Source organism: Dermacentor albipictus, chromosome 2 (assembly GCF_038994185.2).
Source record: "Dermacentor albipictus isolate Rhodes 1998 colony chromosome 2, USDA_Dalb.pri_finalv2, whole genome shotgun sequence".
Classification (NCBI taxonomy): Eukaryota; Metazoa; Arthropoda; class Arachnida; order Ixodida; family Ixodidae; genus Dermacentor; species Dermacentor albipictus.
Genome location: NC_091822.1, coordinates 193,900,165 through 193,918,446, shown reverse-complemented (window position 1 = coordinate 193,918,446; position 18,282 = coordinate 193,900,165). Strand labels below are relative to the sequence as shown.

The window sequence follows — 18,282 nt, the reverse complement described above, 5'->3', positions numbered from 1 at the left end:
CGTGCAATGCTTATGTTTATGCGCCGCACAGGTCACAACCTTTATGTCATCCAATATTTATATTTGTGCACTATACACCGCTCACACGCTTCGCAAGCAATGCCCCGAAATGCAAACAGTAGTTCACGGGAACGCACGGTTTGATGTTTGCCGAGGCGAGAAGAGGTGCATGCAACGACAACAGTGGGGCGACATACGGGACTGGCCCACTTCGTTCTTGCGCCTTTCGCTTGACGGTGACTGGCTCGCTCGCACGCGCCACGCATCGTGACGGACGCGGCTTCGGAAAGACAAGGCCGGCAATGTTCGCCAATAAGACATCGTTTCAAAACGCATTACCGAGGCGTATCAGTCTTCACCCACTTCCATGCAGAAGCAAAAGCATCTGACGCGTCCCCGAAGCGACGGCTCGCGTACGAGTCCCCCACCACTGGCGGGCGCGTACCGGCATGCGAGAAGGGCCGGAGCCGTGCCGGCGAGTCGGCCAGGCCCGCCACCGTCGACTCCCCATCGTACTCCGAGCTCGGCGCATGCGCGGGGAACAAGTTGAGCCCCTCCCGTTTCCCCGGCTCTCTCGCCGTTCTTCTTTTCCCCGCAGCCGGATTGATGTTGAGGGAGCGGCGGCGCTCCTTGCCAATCCCCCGAAACGAAACACGTGGTCGAACCGACTCTCGCGCGCGCGCCCGTCCAGTTCCGAGCTCGGTGCCGCGCGTCGAGCGGGCGCACAACGCGGCGGACGCGCTCGGGCGTTGCGGCGCAACGTGCGTGACCATGTCGGCTTCCAGTTCGGGCGGCGGAGGCGCGTGCGCGGCGCTGTACGGGGCCCTGGCGCTCGTCTACGTGGGGCTCGCGGCCGACTTCTACGTCACCTACAAGCTGTCCGGCGACGTGAGCGTCTTGCGCAGCCTGGTGGCTCCGAGTGGCGATTCCGGCGGTGATTTCGCCCGCGGAGGCGGCAGGACCGTGGTTCCGAGTGAGCTTGCGACGGGTGACTTGCACGGGTCCTCCGAGGGAGCGATCTCTCGCCAGCGGCGGAGTGCTCATCGACGCGGCAGAAAAGAAGCGGCGGCGGCCCGTGCCCGCGGTGCCGGCGAAAACTTTGACAGCGGCAGCAGCGGTGGTGACCACGACCAAAACGTTCCCAGCGTGGAGTTCTTTCCTCAGCCTCAGCAGGCGCCCGGTGGGCCGCACGACGGCAAAGGATACGTGTGGCTCACTTCCTACTCCAGGATACCGGTGAGTCTCGCACTGCCGACGTCCCTAGAAACGGCACAATGTGCGGCAGTGACTCTGTATTGGGTCAGCGCAACTTCGTCTCTATAAGTCGACCGGGAACCCCCAAGCAAGCGGTATGAACATACCGCATGGGGGGTAATTCCTAAACAGGGTGCTTCGTGCACTCATCAAACGTGTTGCTACGTCAAAAAGAGCGCGCCCGTTCATTAATGCTGTGAATGTGCTTCGTAAATAAAGTTGACTCGCGACGCGGATAATCACTCAGTCCCCGCGTCGCATAAGGTTTGGTAAGTGACACTAAACTTGGGATATAGTTTGTCTCTACGTGCACAGCTTGGCGACTACTAATTCCCCTGTGCGATGTAGCTCCGCTCAGGCATGACGCGTAACTCAACGAGTGAGGGGGCATTTATAATAAATCAGTGCTGTGTTGCAACAATAGTCACATGCAAGGCCACTCGCTTATAGAACACTAGTTCATACAGTGCCCGAGTACGGCTCGGTCGTATGGAACCGACACACGCACACAAAAAAAATATGATGTCGGCAAAATTGAGTCTGTCAAGAAGAAAGCCGTGCGCTTCATTTATCGTTGCTACGACAGGTATTTTTCACCTAGTTCTCATCTTCGCAATCTTTAGCTTTCCGCTCTCTCTTCCCGTCGCCACATTGAATTCTTTAAAGTTTTTCCATACTCTGATTAACTTACCACGATTTCCTCTTCTGAGCAGCTGCATCACATTCGCTAGACCTACATCAACTAGACACCATCACGCGTTGAATTTGTCTCCTTTTCATAATCGCGCCAAACCGTTTGAACACAGGTTTTCTGCTGTCCGCACTGCAGTATGCTGTACCCGGTCATGTCTGATCATTGGCGCCGGCTTAATTACTCTTGTGTTTTGTTAACCACTGAATTGCAATCTTGTTCTCCCCATGCGCACCTGCAATATCACTTCGGGGCTGCCAATATGCTGAAATATATAAATAAAGTTCTCGTGTACAGCTGAGGGGTCATCGATTGACTGTTTCGGTTTGCGTGATATCTGGCTGCATCGGTAGTTTTTATTTCACCACGGTGACAAGTACCCTTAGTTAACTTCCTCATTTCTTACCCACGTGTATAAGTGAAGTATATTCGCCTCTCCCCAGTCTTTCCCGTCAGTGATCGATACGCTGTGAAGTGAGTGGCGCGACTGCCCGCGAGAATATTTGCGGGCCACTGCTTACGCAGGCGGTCCACTGTCCTCATGATCACGTCGCCGCGCGATTCATTTGTGGAGCGCTGAAAAAAAAAGGGGGGGGGGAGGGGGGCTTAAGAACGACTTGCGCAAATGGAGCGGATGTTTTTCTTATCATGAACTTGCACAAAGGGCTGCCTTTGTCATAAAAAAAAGCAGCCTTTTATTTAATAAGGAGAGATTGAGGCCGCCGGCTTATAGGATGCAAATAAAACAAACGAATAAAGAACTGCGACGTGATGAAAATATTGCGTGTTAGAGCTGAACAAAGTGTGCGTACCTATAGCATGACATGCAAAAAAGAAACTTGCGCAATACTACCGCTAGTTCTTGTCATTTACAACTGGTGAACGTTTGAAGGAATGTGATACTTAGAGAAATAGTGTGTTTTGACACAGTTAAGTAACTGACTCCGACACGCACACGCACACACACACACACACACACACACACGCACACACACACACACACACACACACACACACACACACACACACACACACACGCACGCACGCACACACACACACACAGAGAGAGAGAGAGTGAGAGACCTGCATGTCACACTGATGCATGCGTTAAATGAAATGAAGCCCCCACATGCAGGACGCCATGCTATGTGACTTGCACGACGCCATCCACTGCAGCTTTCAACGGTTCTACAATTTTGTGCCAAAAGACACGCCTGAAGCCACTGTATCGTCCCGTAAGGGGTCTCCCGTTCGCTTGACGTGCATGTAACTAGACCGCGGCTTCCTTTAGGTCAGAGGTAACGCAATAACCTCGACACGGGACACAAACGCGCGGGCACAATGGATGGCAGCGCACTCCCTGCTGCGGCTTCCCACGATGCCGCTGTCTTCTCGCGCGTCCCCTCGGAGGCAGTGACCGACGATCGTAAACACAGTGACGACGGTGAGGCCGGGCGGGAGAAGGCCGGGGCACCTACCTCGTGGGGAGCCCGTTGGGAGGAAGACGGTCCTCTAATTAGAGACTCCAGTGGAAAGAGACGCGGACGACGGTAGGAGAACAGCGCATGATGACGACGAAACGCAGCTGCGCGAGCACAAGTGAAAGAAACGGGAAAATAGCGTATATGTCAAATACGATGAAATGTCATGGTCGAAATCTGAGCAGTGTGACAGCCACTTCACTTTATTTTGTTTTGTTTTCGTCTGTGGTAATGTGCTCATGCACAGACGCAAAAGTATACAAGTAGTACATAAACACGTGTGGGTCGCGTTGCCGTCGACGGGCGGTTATTTCTGCAAATAGCAGCTGATCTGAGGTCAGATGGTGCTAGTAGACTCTGTGCTTTGGAGTCGCAGGCATTCGCTTGAAAGTGAGGTAGTGTAAAAAGAAATCGGCACTACAACCTTTAATTATATAATGTGATCTACAGCCTTTAATTATATAATGCTTCCTTTGAAATACACAAGAGTACTTCTTCATCGGGTGCCGGACCACTGCGGGGCTCTTCAGCGCGTTTGCTTTTCGTTCGTGTGCGAGGTACCTTTATTAGTACTTAAAGGGGGAGTTATGATGCGAATTGTGCGACCGCCTTTGAACGTTGTAGAGCGTAGTTTCGCGTTACTGTGTGAATTTTCTTTTTTTTTCTTTTTTCCTCTTCTTCTTCTTTCTCCTTTTATTTCCTTTACCCCTTTCCCCAGCACAGGGTAGACAGCCGGTACTTACACTGGCTAACCTCCCTGTCTTTCCTCTCCTTTGTATCCTATATATGGTGGTACAGCCTTGTTCTCTTAAAGCGACGCTCTTTTGTGTACCTTCTTATTAACTTGTGGCTCTTTGTGGTAAGAAGTATATAATTTTTCAAGGTACCCGTCCAGAGAACCTGCCCGCAGGCTAACTAAGTATGAATAGGCCGGGTTAAACATGTTCTAGGAAAAGAAAGTAGCAGCGTACACCAGTTCACATCCATTTTTTTTTCGAGTTAGTCGGAACAAAACAGGAAAGAAATATAAAGCATGTCTGGCAGTGCCATGAAAAGGATTGTTGCAGAAAATCAATTTTTTTTTCTTTCGTAGGAAATTTTAAGCAAGTATCTGCGAACGTAACCTGGCGAGCGCATAGCGTATAAAATTAACTGCTCTCCAGCGCATGAAACGAAGCTCATCCCCTCACCCTTATTATGAACGGTCGTTCTCCGTTTTCTCGAGCATTCACCTTTAATCTGGTTAAACGAGAAATGCGATTTAATGCCATTTACAAAGGCCGGGATCGTTATACAACGCCCTGACGAACCGGTAAAAAAAATAAGTTTGCTTGTGCACGTTTGTGTTTTTGTGTGCGCGCGCGCACTTTTATGGGCGTGCATGTGTGTGCGTGTGTGCGCTCATGTGTGCGAAAGAACCACCTAAAAACGAGGTTGTAGAGTTAAACGTCTTGAAACTGCACAGTGGTTTATGGGGGACGCCGTAATGAGGGATTTTCGACTATTTTTTGCCATCTGGGGTTCGTTAACGTGCCCCTCAATAAATGCAAATGGGCGTTTACGTACGAGGTGATCATTTTTAAGTTTCCCGGGATACTTAAAGCACCATAATTCTTGTCCTTAAGCTGGATTATTTGAAGAGGCGGACGTTACTAGCACGAGAAGTCCAAATTCATACTCAACTAATTAGAAAAAATGCACTTACTAACTTCTTAGTCAGTTACCTTACAGCACATATTGCCTTTACGAATTGTACAGCCGGTGAGCTTGCAAAAGGCATCCACTTGAAATGAATTTCCAGGATTACGTCAGTGTCGAGATATTATTTCCCGAAGCGTGGGACGAAATACATGTCGTTGTAGTTCGCCAAGGCGTTGTGTTTCCCACGCCGCACACGACGGTCACTTGCTTCATGGCATCTCAGTCAGTGATTTATATAATCAACGACGGGCATTTGGTGATCCCTGCTCCCGCAGAGCATGACGTGCAGCCGCCAGCCTTTTCGGGGCGACCTCTCTTCGCCGTTTGATTGCTAAGCGAGCAAGTGTCATGGCACAGTTACCCGACTTGCTTCTATGGCCCAATGTAATAGCTCGTTACCACTGCTTGTATGCAGAACACAGAGTATTAGGATCTGCGTTCGCGTGTTATCATAAGCCTGAAGTGTGTGTGTTTAGGAGGGACATATGAACGTTAAATGTTAACTTAAGTGATGCCATATTAACTCCTACTGGAGAGGCTACAGCCTAGCTGCAGGAATCGGCATGCTATTGCAGGCGTAAGCATGATAAGGATTAATGGAAGAGAGTAAGGGGGGGGGGGGGAAGAAAACACTGTCAAACACAGACACGAAATTCACCAGCAGGAAAACTGAGCGCCTGCATGGTTACTTGATGTGCCTCTTGTTAAAATATTTTAGAGATACATTCTTTCTAGGACTCTACATAACCCGCCATCACGCTGTAGTGGATTTGGCATTGTGCGCTAAGCCCGAGGGCATAGAATCGAATGTCCGCCGCGACGGCCGCATTTCGATGGGGGCGAAATGCAAACACGCCCGTGCGCCGGACATTCGGTTTCCCAGTGCGCGGGCTCGAAAAATGTCCAAGTGGAGAAGGGGGTAGTAGGCAGCATATAGCAAAGCGGGTAGCGCGAACACAGACAGCAGCACACAGCGCGGATGAATCGGTAAGGGTACTGGTGCTCACAGTTTTCTTTCGGCTGGGTGACAACTCGGCTCAAAAATTTTCTCGTTTCTCCACCCGGCTTTCCGGCAGCCTCACGTACCACCACTTTCACTCGTAATGGCCGCTCTGTATTAAATGCACAGGTACATATTGGCTGCCGCTGCTAGTTGTGCGCAGCCCACGAAAAAGGAAGACGCCTGATCCTCTCACGACCAGTAAAGCTGAACTTATGTAACAGCGCGAAACGTAAGGAAGGGACGGCGATAGAGATCAAATGAAAACAGCGCTCTTTTCACTCGGTCTCTGCCCTCGTTCCTTCCTTACGTTTCGCGCTGTTACATAAGCTGCAATGAACCAACTAGTCCAGCAAGCAACCATTCTACAGTAAATCTCGTTTATCGCGGGTATCGCAGGCTATGTATGAACACAGGAGGTAATCATCGCAAACGACCGTTTCGCAGTCTACAGAGCAGCCCCGTTCGCTCTCGCGGGCCTCGCATATGTTCGAAAGCGGCTGCCTAACTGTCAGTCATTGATGAAGTGAAGGCGTTCATAATGAAGAAGTTTACTGGACTGCCGATACGGGGAAGTTGACACACGTTTCTAAAGCGAAAGTGGCTCATACCCCGGATGGTCCGAAAAACGGGGCGTGCCGTACAGAAAGACATGTGAGCTCGCTTCGCGCAGACACGCGCTCGTGCCACTGCTCGCGCGTTCGTCGTCGTCGTCGTCTTCCACGGCTGGCTACAATGCCACTCGTCATGCCAAAAAAGAAAAGCAAAGTTAATTAAGGTAGAGTTAATTCAGGCACTCGAACCCACGACCTTCGATGGGAGTCGAACCCTCGAGCATACGTGGAAGTCGAACCCACCGCGGTTGGTGCTAAGACGAAGTTAATCAAGGCACCTTAATGAACATAGAGCTAATTAAGGCACTCGCATCCACGGCCGCTGTTGGGAGTCGCATTCACGACCTTTGATGTTAATTAGGACGAATTTAATGAATAAAGCTAATTAAGGTACTCGAACCAGCGACCTTTGATAGGAAAAATGTAATAAATAACAATGCATTCGAATGAGAACACCAGTTATATTAATGAATGTCTCCGAGCGTGCAGGCTTTCGCCTTCGACCTCTTTGGCTTGTGCTAAAGTGACTGTCAATTTAGACTAATGCGTATGCTACAGAAATATTCACTATGAAAAAATAACGACTACGTCAGACAAGACAGACAGGCAGACGGACGGATACCTATGCTCCTTCAGGCCCCTCTGAATGAATGCCAGTGGATATCTACCAGTGGATACCGGGTCACTGCGGAATTACGGGAAATGACAGTGCGGATGACGCTGCCCGGTCGGCCCATGATGGTGCCCGGATTGTGCCCATACCACTGTCAAGAACAGATGCAGCCACAAGTCTTCGCTCCCTTGCACGGGAGCTTACGCTAACTCTGTGGAACACCAGCGAATTCACGAACACACGTCTTCACAGATTGGATCCAAGTTTGCAACTCCGTCTTCCACCAGGGTTGCCCCGAGCGGAAGCAACACTTCTGTGCCGCCTATGGCTCGGCGTGGCATTCACAAACTCCTATTCCTTCCGCATTGGAATGGCCGACAGCCCTGCTTGCGACACCTGCGGCTGCGAAGAGACGATCGCGCACCTCCTCTGTGACTGTCCACGTTACAAGGTGCAAAGAAAAGTGCTCGTGACCGTGCTCGAAAAACTGGACAATCGCCCCTTCACAGAAGAGAAAGTTCTAGGACACTGGTCCAGACGGGTTTCGGCACTCAAGGCCTTAAGGGCTTTGCTCAAGTTCTTAAGGACATGTGACTTGTGCGAACGCCTTTGACTATTGTTGCGCGCAACATCGCGTTACTGTGTGCATTTTTTCTCTCTTTTTTTTCTTTTTTTTCTTCTGTCTTCCTTCTCCTTTTATTCCCTTTACCCCTTTCCCCAGCACAGGGTAGCCAGCCAGTATTTACACTGGCTAACCTCCCTGTCTTTCCTTCCCTTTTGTCTCTCTCTCTCTCTCTGAATGAATGCCTTCTTTCAAGTCGTAAAACAGGCAACATAGTTGAGTAAAGAAGGCGGTGACTGTGGGGTAGCGAAATAATGAACCCAACGTGTCACGTCATGTGAGCTTCTTGGTATAGGGACCACGTGGCATGGGCCACGTCAGACAATCGGCAAATTCGCCCACAGGCCATGAACTATTCTGCGATCGTGCAGTTGGCGCAGAAAGACACTTCGTGGCGCAAGACGGTGTCGTCACGCAGCACATGCGCAGGGACGCTCACATGTTGTGAAAGAACTCTGGGGCCCTTGGCGCATTATACCGTTGCTTTTGCCGGTGCCTCGATCCATGGGAGCAAGGGAGCCTCGTATCGCCGGCAATAGAATCTTCTCGGCGTACACCCTCGCGCAGACGACGCCGTGCATTCTTGGAACGATCCGAACACTGTGAAAGCGAGTCAATCAGTGCAAACGCGCGGCGGCAGCGAAATGATGCAAGTCACGCGGGGGACATATAGGCAACAGTCGAGTGACCTAGACTAGCGCTTATGAGCCGGCCCATCCCAAGGGGCAAGGAACTCCGCTGGAACGTGACTTCATCATACCGAACACAAGACGGTCTATTGCGCAGGAGACGCAGTCTGGCCGACGGTGCAAACGTCTTCAAGTGCGAAACGGCGTGCAACGCACGATCGCAAAATAATACTAACTTGGCGCACACTTCAGCACGTGGCAGTATTTTCCCGCTTTAGAAGAAGTTGTACCGATGTATATGTCGCTGGTCATAAATAAAAATATTAAGCACGCTGTGTGTGCAAACATCCGCGAGAAAGGAAGGAACCCGGGAACCGGCAGACAAGAGAAAGCAGCCGAGGATATTTTCATCAAAGCGAGCCGGAGCAGACTAGGCTGACTCGGATCGGCTTCTGTCGCGTCCCGTCTCGTGACTGGCGCTTGCACGAGAGAGCTTTTACCCGGTTACAACAAACACGCGCAAAAGTGCGTCGAGGGTCGCAAGCATTTACTTTCGTGCACGTGATTTCTGGGCCGTTTACCTATTACTTAGGCATGGCTTGACCGGAAAAATACCTCCGTTGTTTGTCACAAAGCAGCACGCTACCGCAGCGCGCACAGCCGCGCGGTATCGTTGCACTTTTCTTTGCCTTCTCTTCGCGCTGCCGATGTTTGGCGCGCGCCCGTGGCGGTCTGCAATCAGCGCAAGTCGGCCGCGCTTACGCGATCAAAAAGGTTCGCGAACGCTATGCTCTTCTCGACGGCAACGCCCGCAAGAGTTGCGCTCTCTCCCTCGCATCCCGCCGGACGCGATAAATTATGAATGGAAACACGGCCGGGCATGGCTGCAAGCTCCGCATATCGCGCAGCGGCCATCGCTCTTCCGTCTCTTTTCTTGAAAATTGAATTTTTTTTCTCTCGTCGATATTGTTTTTTTTTTATCTTGACACGGCTCCCGCAGCGCTGCACTGTGGTTTTGTAAATTCCCGATCAAATGAATTACCCGGAGGAAACACTTGTTCACTCGGCACCACAGCGCCCGTGCCGACGCTTTTGAACGAGTCTCGTGGTCAGCCGCGGTGCAGTTGCGCCGGCACGAAAAGCCAAGCCAGGAAAAAAAAAAAAGGTTGCGCGCCCGTAAACTCTTGTGCCGTCCTCTGGAAAACAACGAGGACGAGGAGCGGGAACGGAGCACGGCGGCGCATATGCGCGCGCAGCAATAATTCGCGCTCCTCGCCTCTTGGGGAGCAAAGAGCGAAAGCGCGACAAGTGCTTTCTGTTCTTCTAACGACGTTAGTGCTTAATATTTTTCCAGCGGTGTCTTCCTTCCAGCGTTGCTTCTTAGGCCCTTTGCGCTGGATTTTCTTTAACACGCGTTATGCGCGTGCGGCGTTACTGTTTAACGCCCGTCCTTTTTCTTTTTTTTTGCTTCAGAGACTGAAAAGGAACAAAAGCCGAGTAACTTATTTTTGTCTGAGGATGGAGAGAGGCTGCTAGGACGAGTCCTCACTGCTCGTGTTTGTATCGTTCCTTTCACTTATTCCGCTCTCTTCTCGTTTTACATTAGAACGGCGACTTTAATGAAGGCAAGCGCAATTGCATATAAAGAAGGTGAACTGAGCACGTTTGGACGTAAATAAGGGTGGAGAGCGAAACGCGGGGCATCTAAATCTCGGGACCTCTGCGTCGTAAACTGTAATTCCTGTAAGTGCACACTCAAACGAATGAAGGATCTTCACTGCCATAATGGAATTTACTGAGGAGAAAAGTAATTAGGAGGAGCTACTTGAGAATATTTCCGTACAGTGGGAAGCGAGGCCGTACGCATAGTTTAGTGAGCGTTTTTGAGCGGATTGGCACGTGTTAGCTGACAAAAGCGTAGCGATTCACAAGAACGCGTCCGTCATTTTTCTCCGCATAGGTGGTTGACCCCTGGTTCACCACGGAACTTGTGCGAAAGCAGTTCCCCCGATGAGAGATGGACTCTATACATTTCATAGCAAAATGGAAGTGCTACATACATCAAAGCGCGAAGCAGATAACTTTGTGTACATGCAGCATCTCAGGGCTGAGTTGGGCGGCGTACGGTATATCGACGGTTGACGGAAATGGCCATGACGGCAGACATGTCCCGACCGAAATACCCTTCCACGCATGGCGCCCAAATTGCGGTGTTAATGCGTGCCGTATTCGTAGCGATCTCGCTTGGGCCATCTGACACAATAATGAGGTATTTATGAATGCGCTTTGCCCGAAATGTGCTCTCCACGGCATTAGAATACGCTCTGGGTTAGCAGGCAGCGATCATCACGCTGCCCTCCCATATCTTCATTTTTTTGTTGCCCAATCTACGCTGCTAGCGCACGGAGGGATTCTAAGAAATGGTAGTAAACGAGGCCTCCATAAATGAGCAACGCTTCCTTGGTTTATCCAGTTTCGTAATCAGTTTTGCAGAGACGCTCTGAGCGAATACAAGTGACTTTCGGCGCAGATCTTCTGAAACAGCGTTGTGCCGAAACACAGGTGACTGATTTTAGAAACAAGTGCTGCTAACCGCTGGTACACGTGAACACCTGAAGTGAAATTATGGCGAAACGTCATTATCAGCGCTGTTATGTTTTACACCAGTTCAATCACGCACATCGCTTTCCGTGAAAAGCAAGATTGTTACTTGCGTGGAGGCAGCAGATTGCTCAGAATAGTTATTATTATTATTATTATTATTATTATTATTATTATTATTATTATTATTATTATTATTATTATTATTATTATTATTATTATTATTATTATTATTACAGCGAAAGTTGTATATGACAGACCTTCCGTATCTTTTTCGGCGTCCGGCAACAAAAACGGACTTGGTGATTTCTAAGAAACCCATGCACAATGGGTTTCATTGTTTGCTTTGTGTGTGATTAAGTATGGGTGCACCATTACGTATGGGTGCGCACCCCTGTACCTTGAACGCCATCTGCTACGGGGACAGAGTTCACCGTGCCCTGTGTTTTCGCGGCTCAGTTCGCGTTAGAGGCAGCACGAAGGTAAATTCGCTCGCTGCTGCTGCCCCGCTTTCTCACTCCAGCGTTTTCACAGCGAGTTTCCGCGGTCATCGAGTGAGATGTGTTCGCACTTGACTGTGCGCGCGCGGCACGATGCTTGATAATTTAGTTAGTATGCCTACGTTCACAAGTTTATACAGCTGATAAAAGCTACTATCCTTACTTCGCACAGCCGTCCATCAATTTGCTATCGCAATTGATGCCACGGCGTTAGAGCGAAACTGCGACTTTTTTTTCTATCAACGTTCTTGTGGGCCGAAATGGATGGTTTATTGTTCATTAAGACTGACAGGTGTACTTTCTAAGCTGAGGTAATATATTTAGCTCGCGTACGGGATACGCTGGAAGCTTCTCTACGTTCTGCGCATGTGCGTTTATATCGCGAAAAATATTTATGTGCATAGGACCTCTACGCACGTGAAAATAAAGCTGTCTCGTATCACCTGCAGGAAAAGTTACCGAGGGAGCCGTGCTGTTAACAATAGAGAAACTCAGATAAGTGCATGCACTTAGTGTAATATGCATGGATAATAGACGAAAATAAAGTGTCGAGATAAAGCACCGAGAACAAGCGTACACTTCGTAATGAGCAGATGAGACGCATTCGTGCTCCCTCCCACCGCCCCGCCCGGCCCTCGCTTTGTATTCTTCTGTTATAATGGCTACCTCTCATAATATTTAGCGCTCTCGGATTTTAAATGTCCTATAAGCCACAATGGACGCTAACCAGACGAGCAGCGAACCTCTTTTCTTCTACCACGAAGAGAACGGGCTCCTTGTCGCGTCACATAGAAAGGCAACGGGCTATCGACGTCCCGGCCGCGGGTCCGCGAGAAAACTTCCGAGCATCCGCGCTCGGGTCCCTTTCACGCTCGGCGCCCCCGTTGTTCGACCGTGACCTCTCCATTGTCGCGCCGCCGCAACGGAAGCGGCGGCGGAAGAATCGACCCTCCGAGGGGGGCGAGACCGCTTCGACCGGCTGAGCTTCGGCGCGAAGATTATATAGCCATTGATTTCCGAGGGCCAAATTTCGTCGGCACTTCAAACCTTTTTATCCCAGAAACCGAGTTTTCCCATAGCCCATTTCTTCGACCGCCCCTCTCGCCGCCGCAGGTACGCTTGCGATGCCCCCATTTCGGAGCCCGCTTACCTAACCTCTTTGTCGAACGTCAGTTAGCCGGAGGCGAGGAGGCCACGGTTGAGAGCCTGCGCATGAGCCGCATGTGTCGCCGCTCTCTTTTGAAAGAGAAGATTGGTATTTTTTACTTACACTGATTAACGTCAGAAATCAACATAGCGATCATGACAGACGCTGTAGCGAAGCTCCCCGGATCAATTTTGACCACCTGTGGGAGGTTTAAGATGTACTCAATTCACGGTATACCTGAGCGTTCCTATAAGTTACACAACCATCAGAATACGGTCACCACGGCCGGGAATTGAACTGGTGCTCAGCAGCACAACACCACATTTGCCGAGCCTCAACAGCGGGTCGAAAAGTAGGCGTCGCGCGGACAAGATGTCCGATGTCTACAGTAGCTAAAATTGAGTACGCGCGTCACGCCGATGCACACAGCAGTGTTACACGTTGTTCGTTAGAAAATCGCGCTTTCTTCGACATAGTTCGGCAATGGGCATCGATAACGTGATAATGAAAGCCTAAGCGCAAATTCTTGCTAGATACTGGATCAGTTGCGTAAACAAGCATCACATCAGTCGCATAATCGTGGATCAAACCATTCATCAGTCGATATAATATTATGACTAGGGGCTCCAACAACGTAGCATCCTTGGTCGAGTCAACGGTCTGCTTTGTTGCTGGGACATCCTCAGTTACCTCGTTGTGCGCCCTCATCATTCTTAACATTCTGCCGATCACTCAAAGCAAGAGCAAAGCGACCTGCGTGATCTTGACGAATCCTGTATACGTACAGACGGGGACTAAATTTTACGGAGTCTGCGAACAGGCACGCGAAACTGCATTTTTCGCCCTCTGACGAAGCGAGCGCCTGGTATTGCGTATCGGGAGGCGCACGAGCGCAACAAGACACTCTTGCACAATGCCATATCTCGACGTGAGGCGCTGACTTCGTCAGGGGGTGACAGAAAGCAGTAAGCTAAGCACTCGCAGATCCCGCAAAATTTTGTCCCTGCCTGTACAGCCTTCCGCATTTCTAACCATATCGCGCGAGCGTCGATCACGCTCCATTTTGGTGCCTTACAACACTGATGACCAGCGAGACCGGCACAAGTACGCACGGGCGCTTACAGCAATCTCCAGTGCAATCGTATATTCTGCGACGCTGTTCCCTTAAGGACGACACACGCCCAGACGACAGTGTGCTGAGGGATGAGGAATGAGGGATGCTGTACATAAAAATTGTCTTGTCGCTTCGTCCCCTACACCGTACCGCCCCTCCCCTCTCTCCCAATCCCTTCTTGCTGCTTCAGCTTTTCCGCTCACGGAAAGTCCATCTAGTGCGGACTGAGCAATAGCGAGATGAGCGAAAGCGACAAGGTGCGGAGATGACGGGGATCTGCTGTACGAGGACCCGATTAATCGGCGACTCTTTTTGAGCCCCGCGCACACGGCGGACGTGAAAAGCAAACATCTCAAATAAATGAACCAAGATTTTGTCGCCAGAACTTTATGCGAAAGCAGGGCTGCGCGGCGAGCGTGGGCGACCGGGGGGCCGTGGATAGCCGGTATAGATCCTCTAAGCCCTTGAGCCCCCAGCCCGCGGCTAAGGCGGATTGCATCGCCGGTATCGCTGCGCAGTCTCGGCGATGCGGGGCGATATTGGAGATTAGGTTCGGCGCTGGCTGGCTGCGCGACGATGGCCCGCACGTCGCTGGTGCACGCGCATTCGCGCAGGCCCGGAGCGACGCGTTCCCGCGCGCTGTTTACGGGAGAAGGTCGTCTCAGGCGCGCGTGACTCTAATAAAACTGCCCGTCTCGACGCGTCGGCTCTTCTGATCGTGGCTACGCAACGAAACGGCCCGTAAGACGAAAGCTGCGTGAAGTGTTACGAGATAAAAATGCAACCCTTGTTGTTTCGCGTATAACAACGCGCTTTGAGTTTACCTCCGAGACACCTCATGCCTTCACAATACACTCTATGAGCTCATCGTGTCTGATTGTGCGCGTATCGCGCTTGCGCTGCGCATAATTATGTGGAGATTCATAATTAAGTCATTCATATTAGCTGGCGTAGTAGAGGCATATGATCAAGCCTTCGTGAGGTATACTTTCCCCTATTGTTGGACACTGGGAAGTAAAGGCTGAGCTGCTGAAATGCGCGCGATTCGCTTACCCAGCCAGTCGTCAGAAATATGTCCAGGAGCGAATAACGGGACGGCACATTTCAAAAAGCGCAACCAGTAAGAAAGTTCAGTAATGCTGACCTAAGGGCGAATTGGTTTCGTGTGTTGTGAAATTCCAGTGTCACATATACGTCTGCATTTCCCAAGAACAAAGTATTTTTCTACCGTGTAATCGCTCGATATATGAAAAATCACCCTGCTTGCTAACGAACGGCGCGAAGTAGTTAAAGCTAGGCTAAGTAACGTCTTCCTTCAAGCCAGGCTTCTGCTCTTTGCAGACGTCTTCCATTATTCTATTGGCCGGGAGGGAGAGAACCGATGGCGCGGGTGATTCTTGGTTGCGGGCACGGCATTTGCTACATAAGCTACAAACGAGAGCTCAGGCGCCATAGTGTCTACATGGTATGGAGTGGGACATGATGGTCAGGATGGCGATTCGCCTAATTTAGTCCTTCTGGATTCAAGCGGATTTGTGTCTTTCGAAATTACTCATTTAGAGCAAAGCATTACTTGTTAAATCTCATAATTCGCAATGGCTGGTCATGGGCACAGTCTTATTGGTATGCTGTGCTTATAAAACCATGACTTCTGGGAAGTTTAGAAAAATGACGTGCAATAAATAATATCACAGGAATGTCTGAAGCCATGATCACAAATATTAGACAAATCCATATTTCATCATTCCCATTGTAGCTGGGCGATCGCTGCACCACAGTTCCCGTAGAAAGAGAAATAGAGAGCGAGCGAGAGATAGACAAAACCAAAGAAGCGACAGCGAGCTTAACCAGAGGATATATCTGGTTGGTTACCTTGTAACGGGGAAAGGGAAAAGAGGTACGAAAGAATGAAAGAAAAGAGAAAAAGCGAACGAAGCAAATGATGAGGAATCTCTGTGGGCGCTGTCCACAGTCTGTGAAGATGCCACATAGTCATAGACAATGTCAATGTCCTATTGAGATATAAAACACCACACAGTGCACAGTCACAATTCGCCGCACAGTCCGGTGTCTCTTAGGAAACGCAGCAGCGCCTTTATAGCGGCTCGCGCTGATGTCCGAGGCCAGTGCCCAAGAATTTCGCTCTCAGCTGGACGAATTTCCCCTAGCAATTTTTGTTGGGCGCTCTATGGTTGCGGGTCACGGTGACTTGCGTGAACCATTCCATATAAGACCAGACCTTCTCTCGGTGGCGCCTCGCCTTTAGCACACTTAGGAAGCGACAGAGCGTGCTTGTGAGGACCTATATAGATGCTAGGTAATGTCGCCCATCAGTGCGGGTTCATTTCTACGAACTCGATGCAGTGGGCGGAATCAGCGTTTGCACTAGAAAGGCCCAAACTGTTCGCGCTACCTCGTGTCCAGTGCGCCAACGAGCCGGAGCACCCGCCGCGGTAGCCCAACCTCTATAGGCACTGCACTGGTGAGCTCGAGGTCGCGGGTTCGCGGTCCCGGCCGCATTTCGATGGTGCGAAATGCAAAAACGTCCGTGTGCCTATAGATTTAGGTGCACGTTAAAGAACCGCAGATGGCCAAAGTTCAATACAACTCCTTTATTTGACATCATTTCATGATGTCAGGCGCACAGACAAAGAGCCTAAATGATGTGGCTTGACGAGGGTCTGCACATCCTTATATGGCAATTGGTAGGGATACAGCCACCCACCAGAGCGTGCCTTACAATCATATCGTGGTTTTTGTCACATAAAACCCCGCAACTTATTTTTTAACAGTCGCAGCCTTCGTCGTGAATAGACAAGAGCGCGCGCAGATGCAGCGTCTCGGCATTTATCTTGCAATGAATGTAGGCTTTCCCGTCTGGTTCTTCGCTGCTGGCTCCAATCCGCCCGCACAAACTATCTGCGTTGGCCATGCGGAAATGTCGTAAGCAAGTCGGAAGATAACGAAGTCAGATAAGTGGAAAACAACTACAGCAAAAGCCGAGAAGAAGCTATAAACTGATTGAAATTATAATGAATATTGGGCTATCGCGCTGGTCGATTCGACATCACGTCAAACATTACCACATACGTAGCTTCCGAGATAACGGGTGCCGTAACACAAGGCGGCTGCTCAATCTCGGGGTCCATGGTGCGATTAATACGGTTGATTACTGTGTGTGTGGTAACGCCAAGGTGTAAGAATGCACACAAAAAGAAGGACATCGTTACATCGTTACGGGAGAGCGGTGCGCTCCAGTACAAAATAAGTACAGAAACGTTCGGCGTGTGTGCTCCTCCCGCACGCTAGGGCAGCGAAGATCGGACTCCACGTAACGCGCCGCTCGCGCCTCATTCTCTCTTGCTACCTGGTAGAGGGACTTGTCAGCAGACTCGTCAGCCCACACAGAGGAATTCGGAGAGAAACCACTCTCTGGTGTAGAGGTGGTGGGCGTAGGACACGTCGTGTCAACACGCTGGTCAACCCACACATACGAATTCGGAGAGAAACTACTTCCTGGCCTAGAGGTGGTGAGCGTAGGACAAAGGATTGTAAGATTTGCACAGGTATATAATTCAGTCACACGCACACGACGGACAAGTCCTTGCATGTTGACGAGCTTGACGATTAGGTACGTCGAGTCTCGGGCGGTTGGCATGCGTTCCATTCATGGCCGCAGACAATGAACCGTAACACCGCGTGCTCAGCTAACCAGGCCGACGGCTTTGTAAATCGGACCGGAATCCACAAGCATCTTGCTTCGTTAGGAAACGTTAATCGTTATTTTCCCTGTGACTATAGGTGATGACTTCGCTGATATACGTTCGCTATAAATGCCGGCTGGCGTAACGTCCTTACGAACCACTATTTTAGGGTATGCGGATAACCTTTGTAAGTGTGCGTGATCCAGTATTCCCCTCCGCCGAAGTTGGTTCTGAGCAGAGCAGATTGCTCGAAAGTTCTAAAGCTGGCCCTATATAAGATTACAGGAAAGGTATAAGCCATCGAAAGAATGAACAAAGAATCAGTTTAAACTCAGGTGGAACGCGTGATAATCTTTCTTTTCTTTTTTTAAAAGACCGTGTAGAGTGATAAAGAAACATGTGGCCCGATTACGGAGTACCACTCGTTAGAAAACTGAATCGCGCGCTAGCGATGGCCGCGGGCGCTTCGTTTCCTGTGGAGTGAAATTGCGGCGCCAGACGACGTCCGCCCTTTCCTGCCTTGATTCGTCTGCCTCGCACGCTTCGCCGCTCGTTCGCCGTGAGCTCGTGGGCGAGAAAGCGCTCTCCCTGAACGTCGCAGAAGAGGATTG

The 18,282-nt window shown here is 50.3% G+C and overlaps 1 protein-coding gene across 1 annotated transcript in view; it reads left to right on the top strand.

The window, feature by feature from the left end:
* The first annotated feature begins 642 nt into the window (after positions 1-642).
* The window catches only part of LOC135898519 (uncharacterized), a 160,168-nt gene continuing 142,528 nt past the window's right edge, over positions 643-18,282 (top strand). The window contains exon 1 of the mRNA XM_065427492.1: positions 643-1,236. Within this exon, the coding sequence (XP_065283564.1) occupies positions 772-1,236 (465 nt within the window). The 5' untranslated portion in view covers positions 643-771. The remainder of the gene's footprint in view (positions 1,237-18,282) is intronic.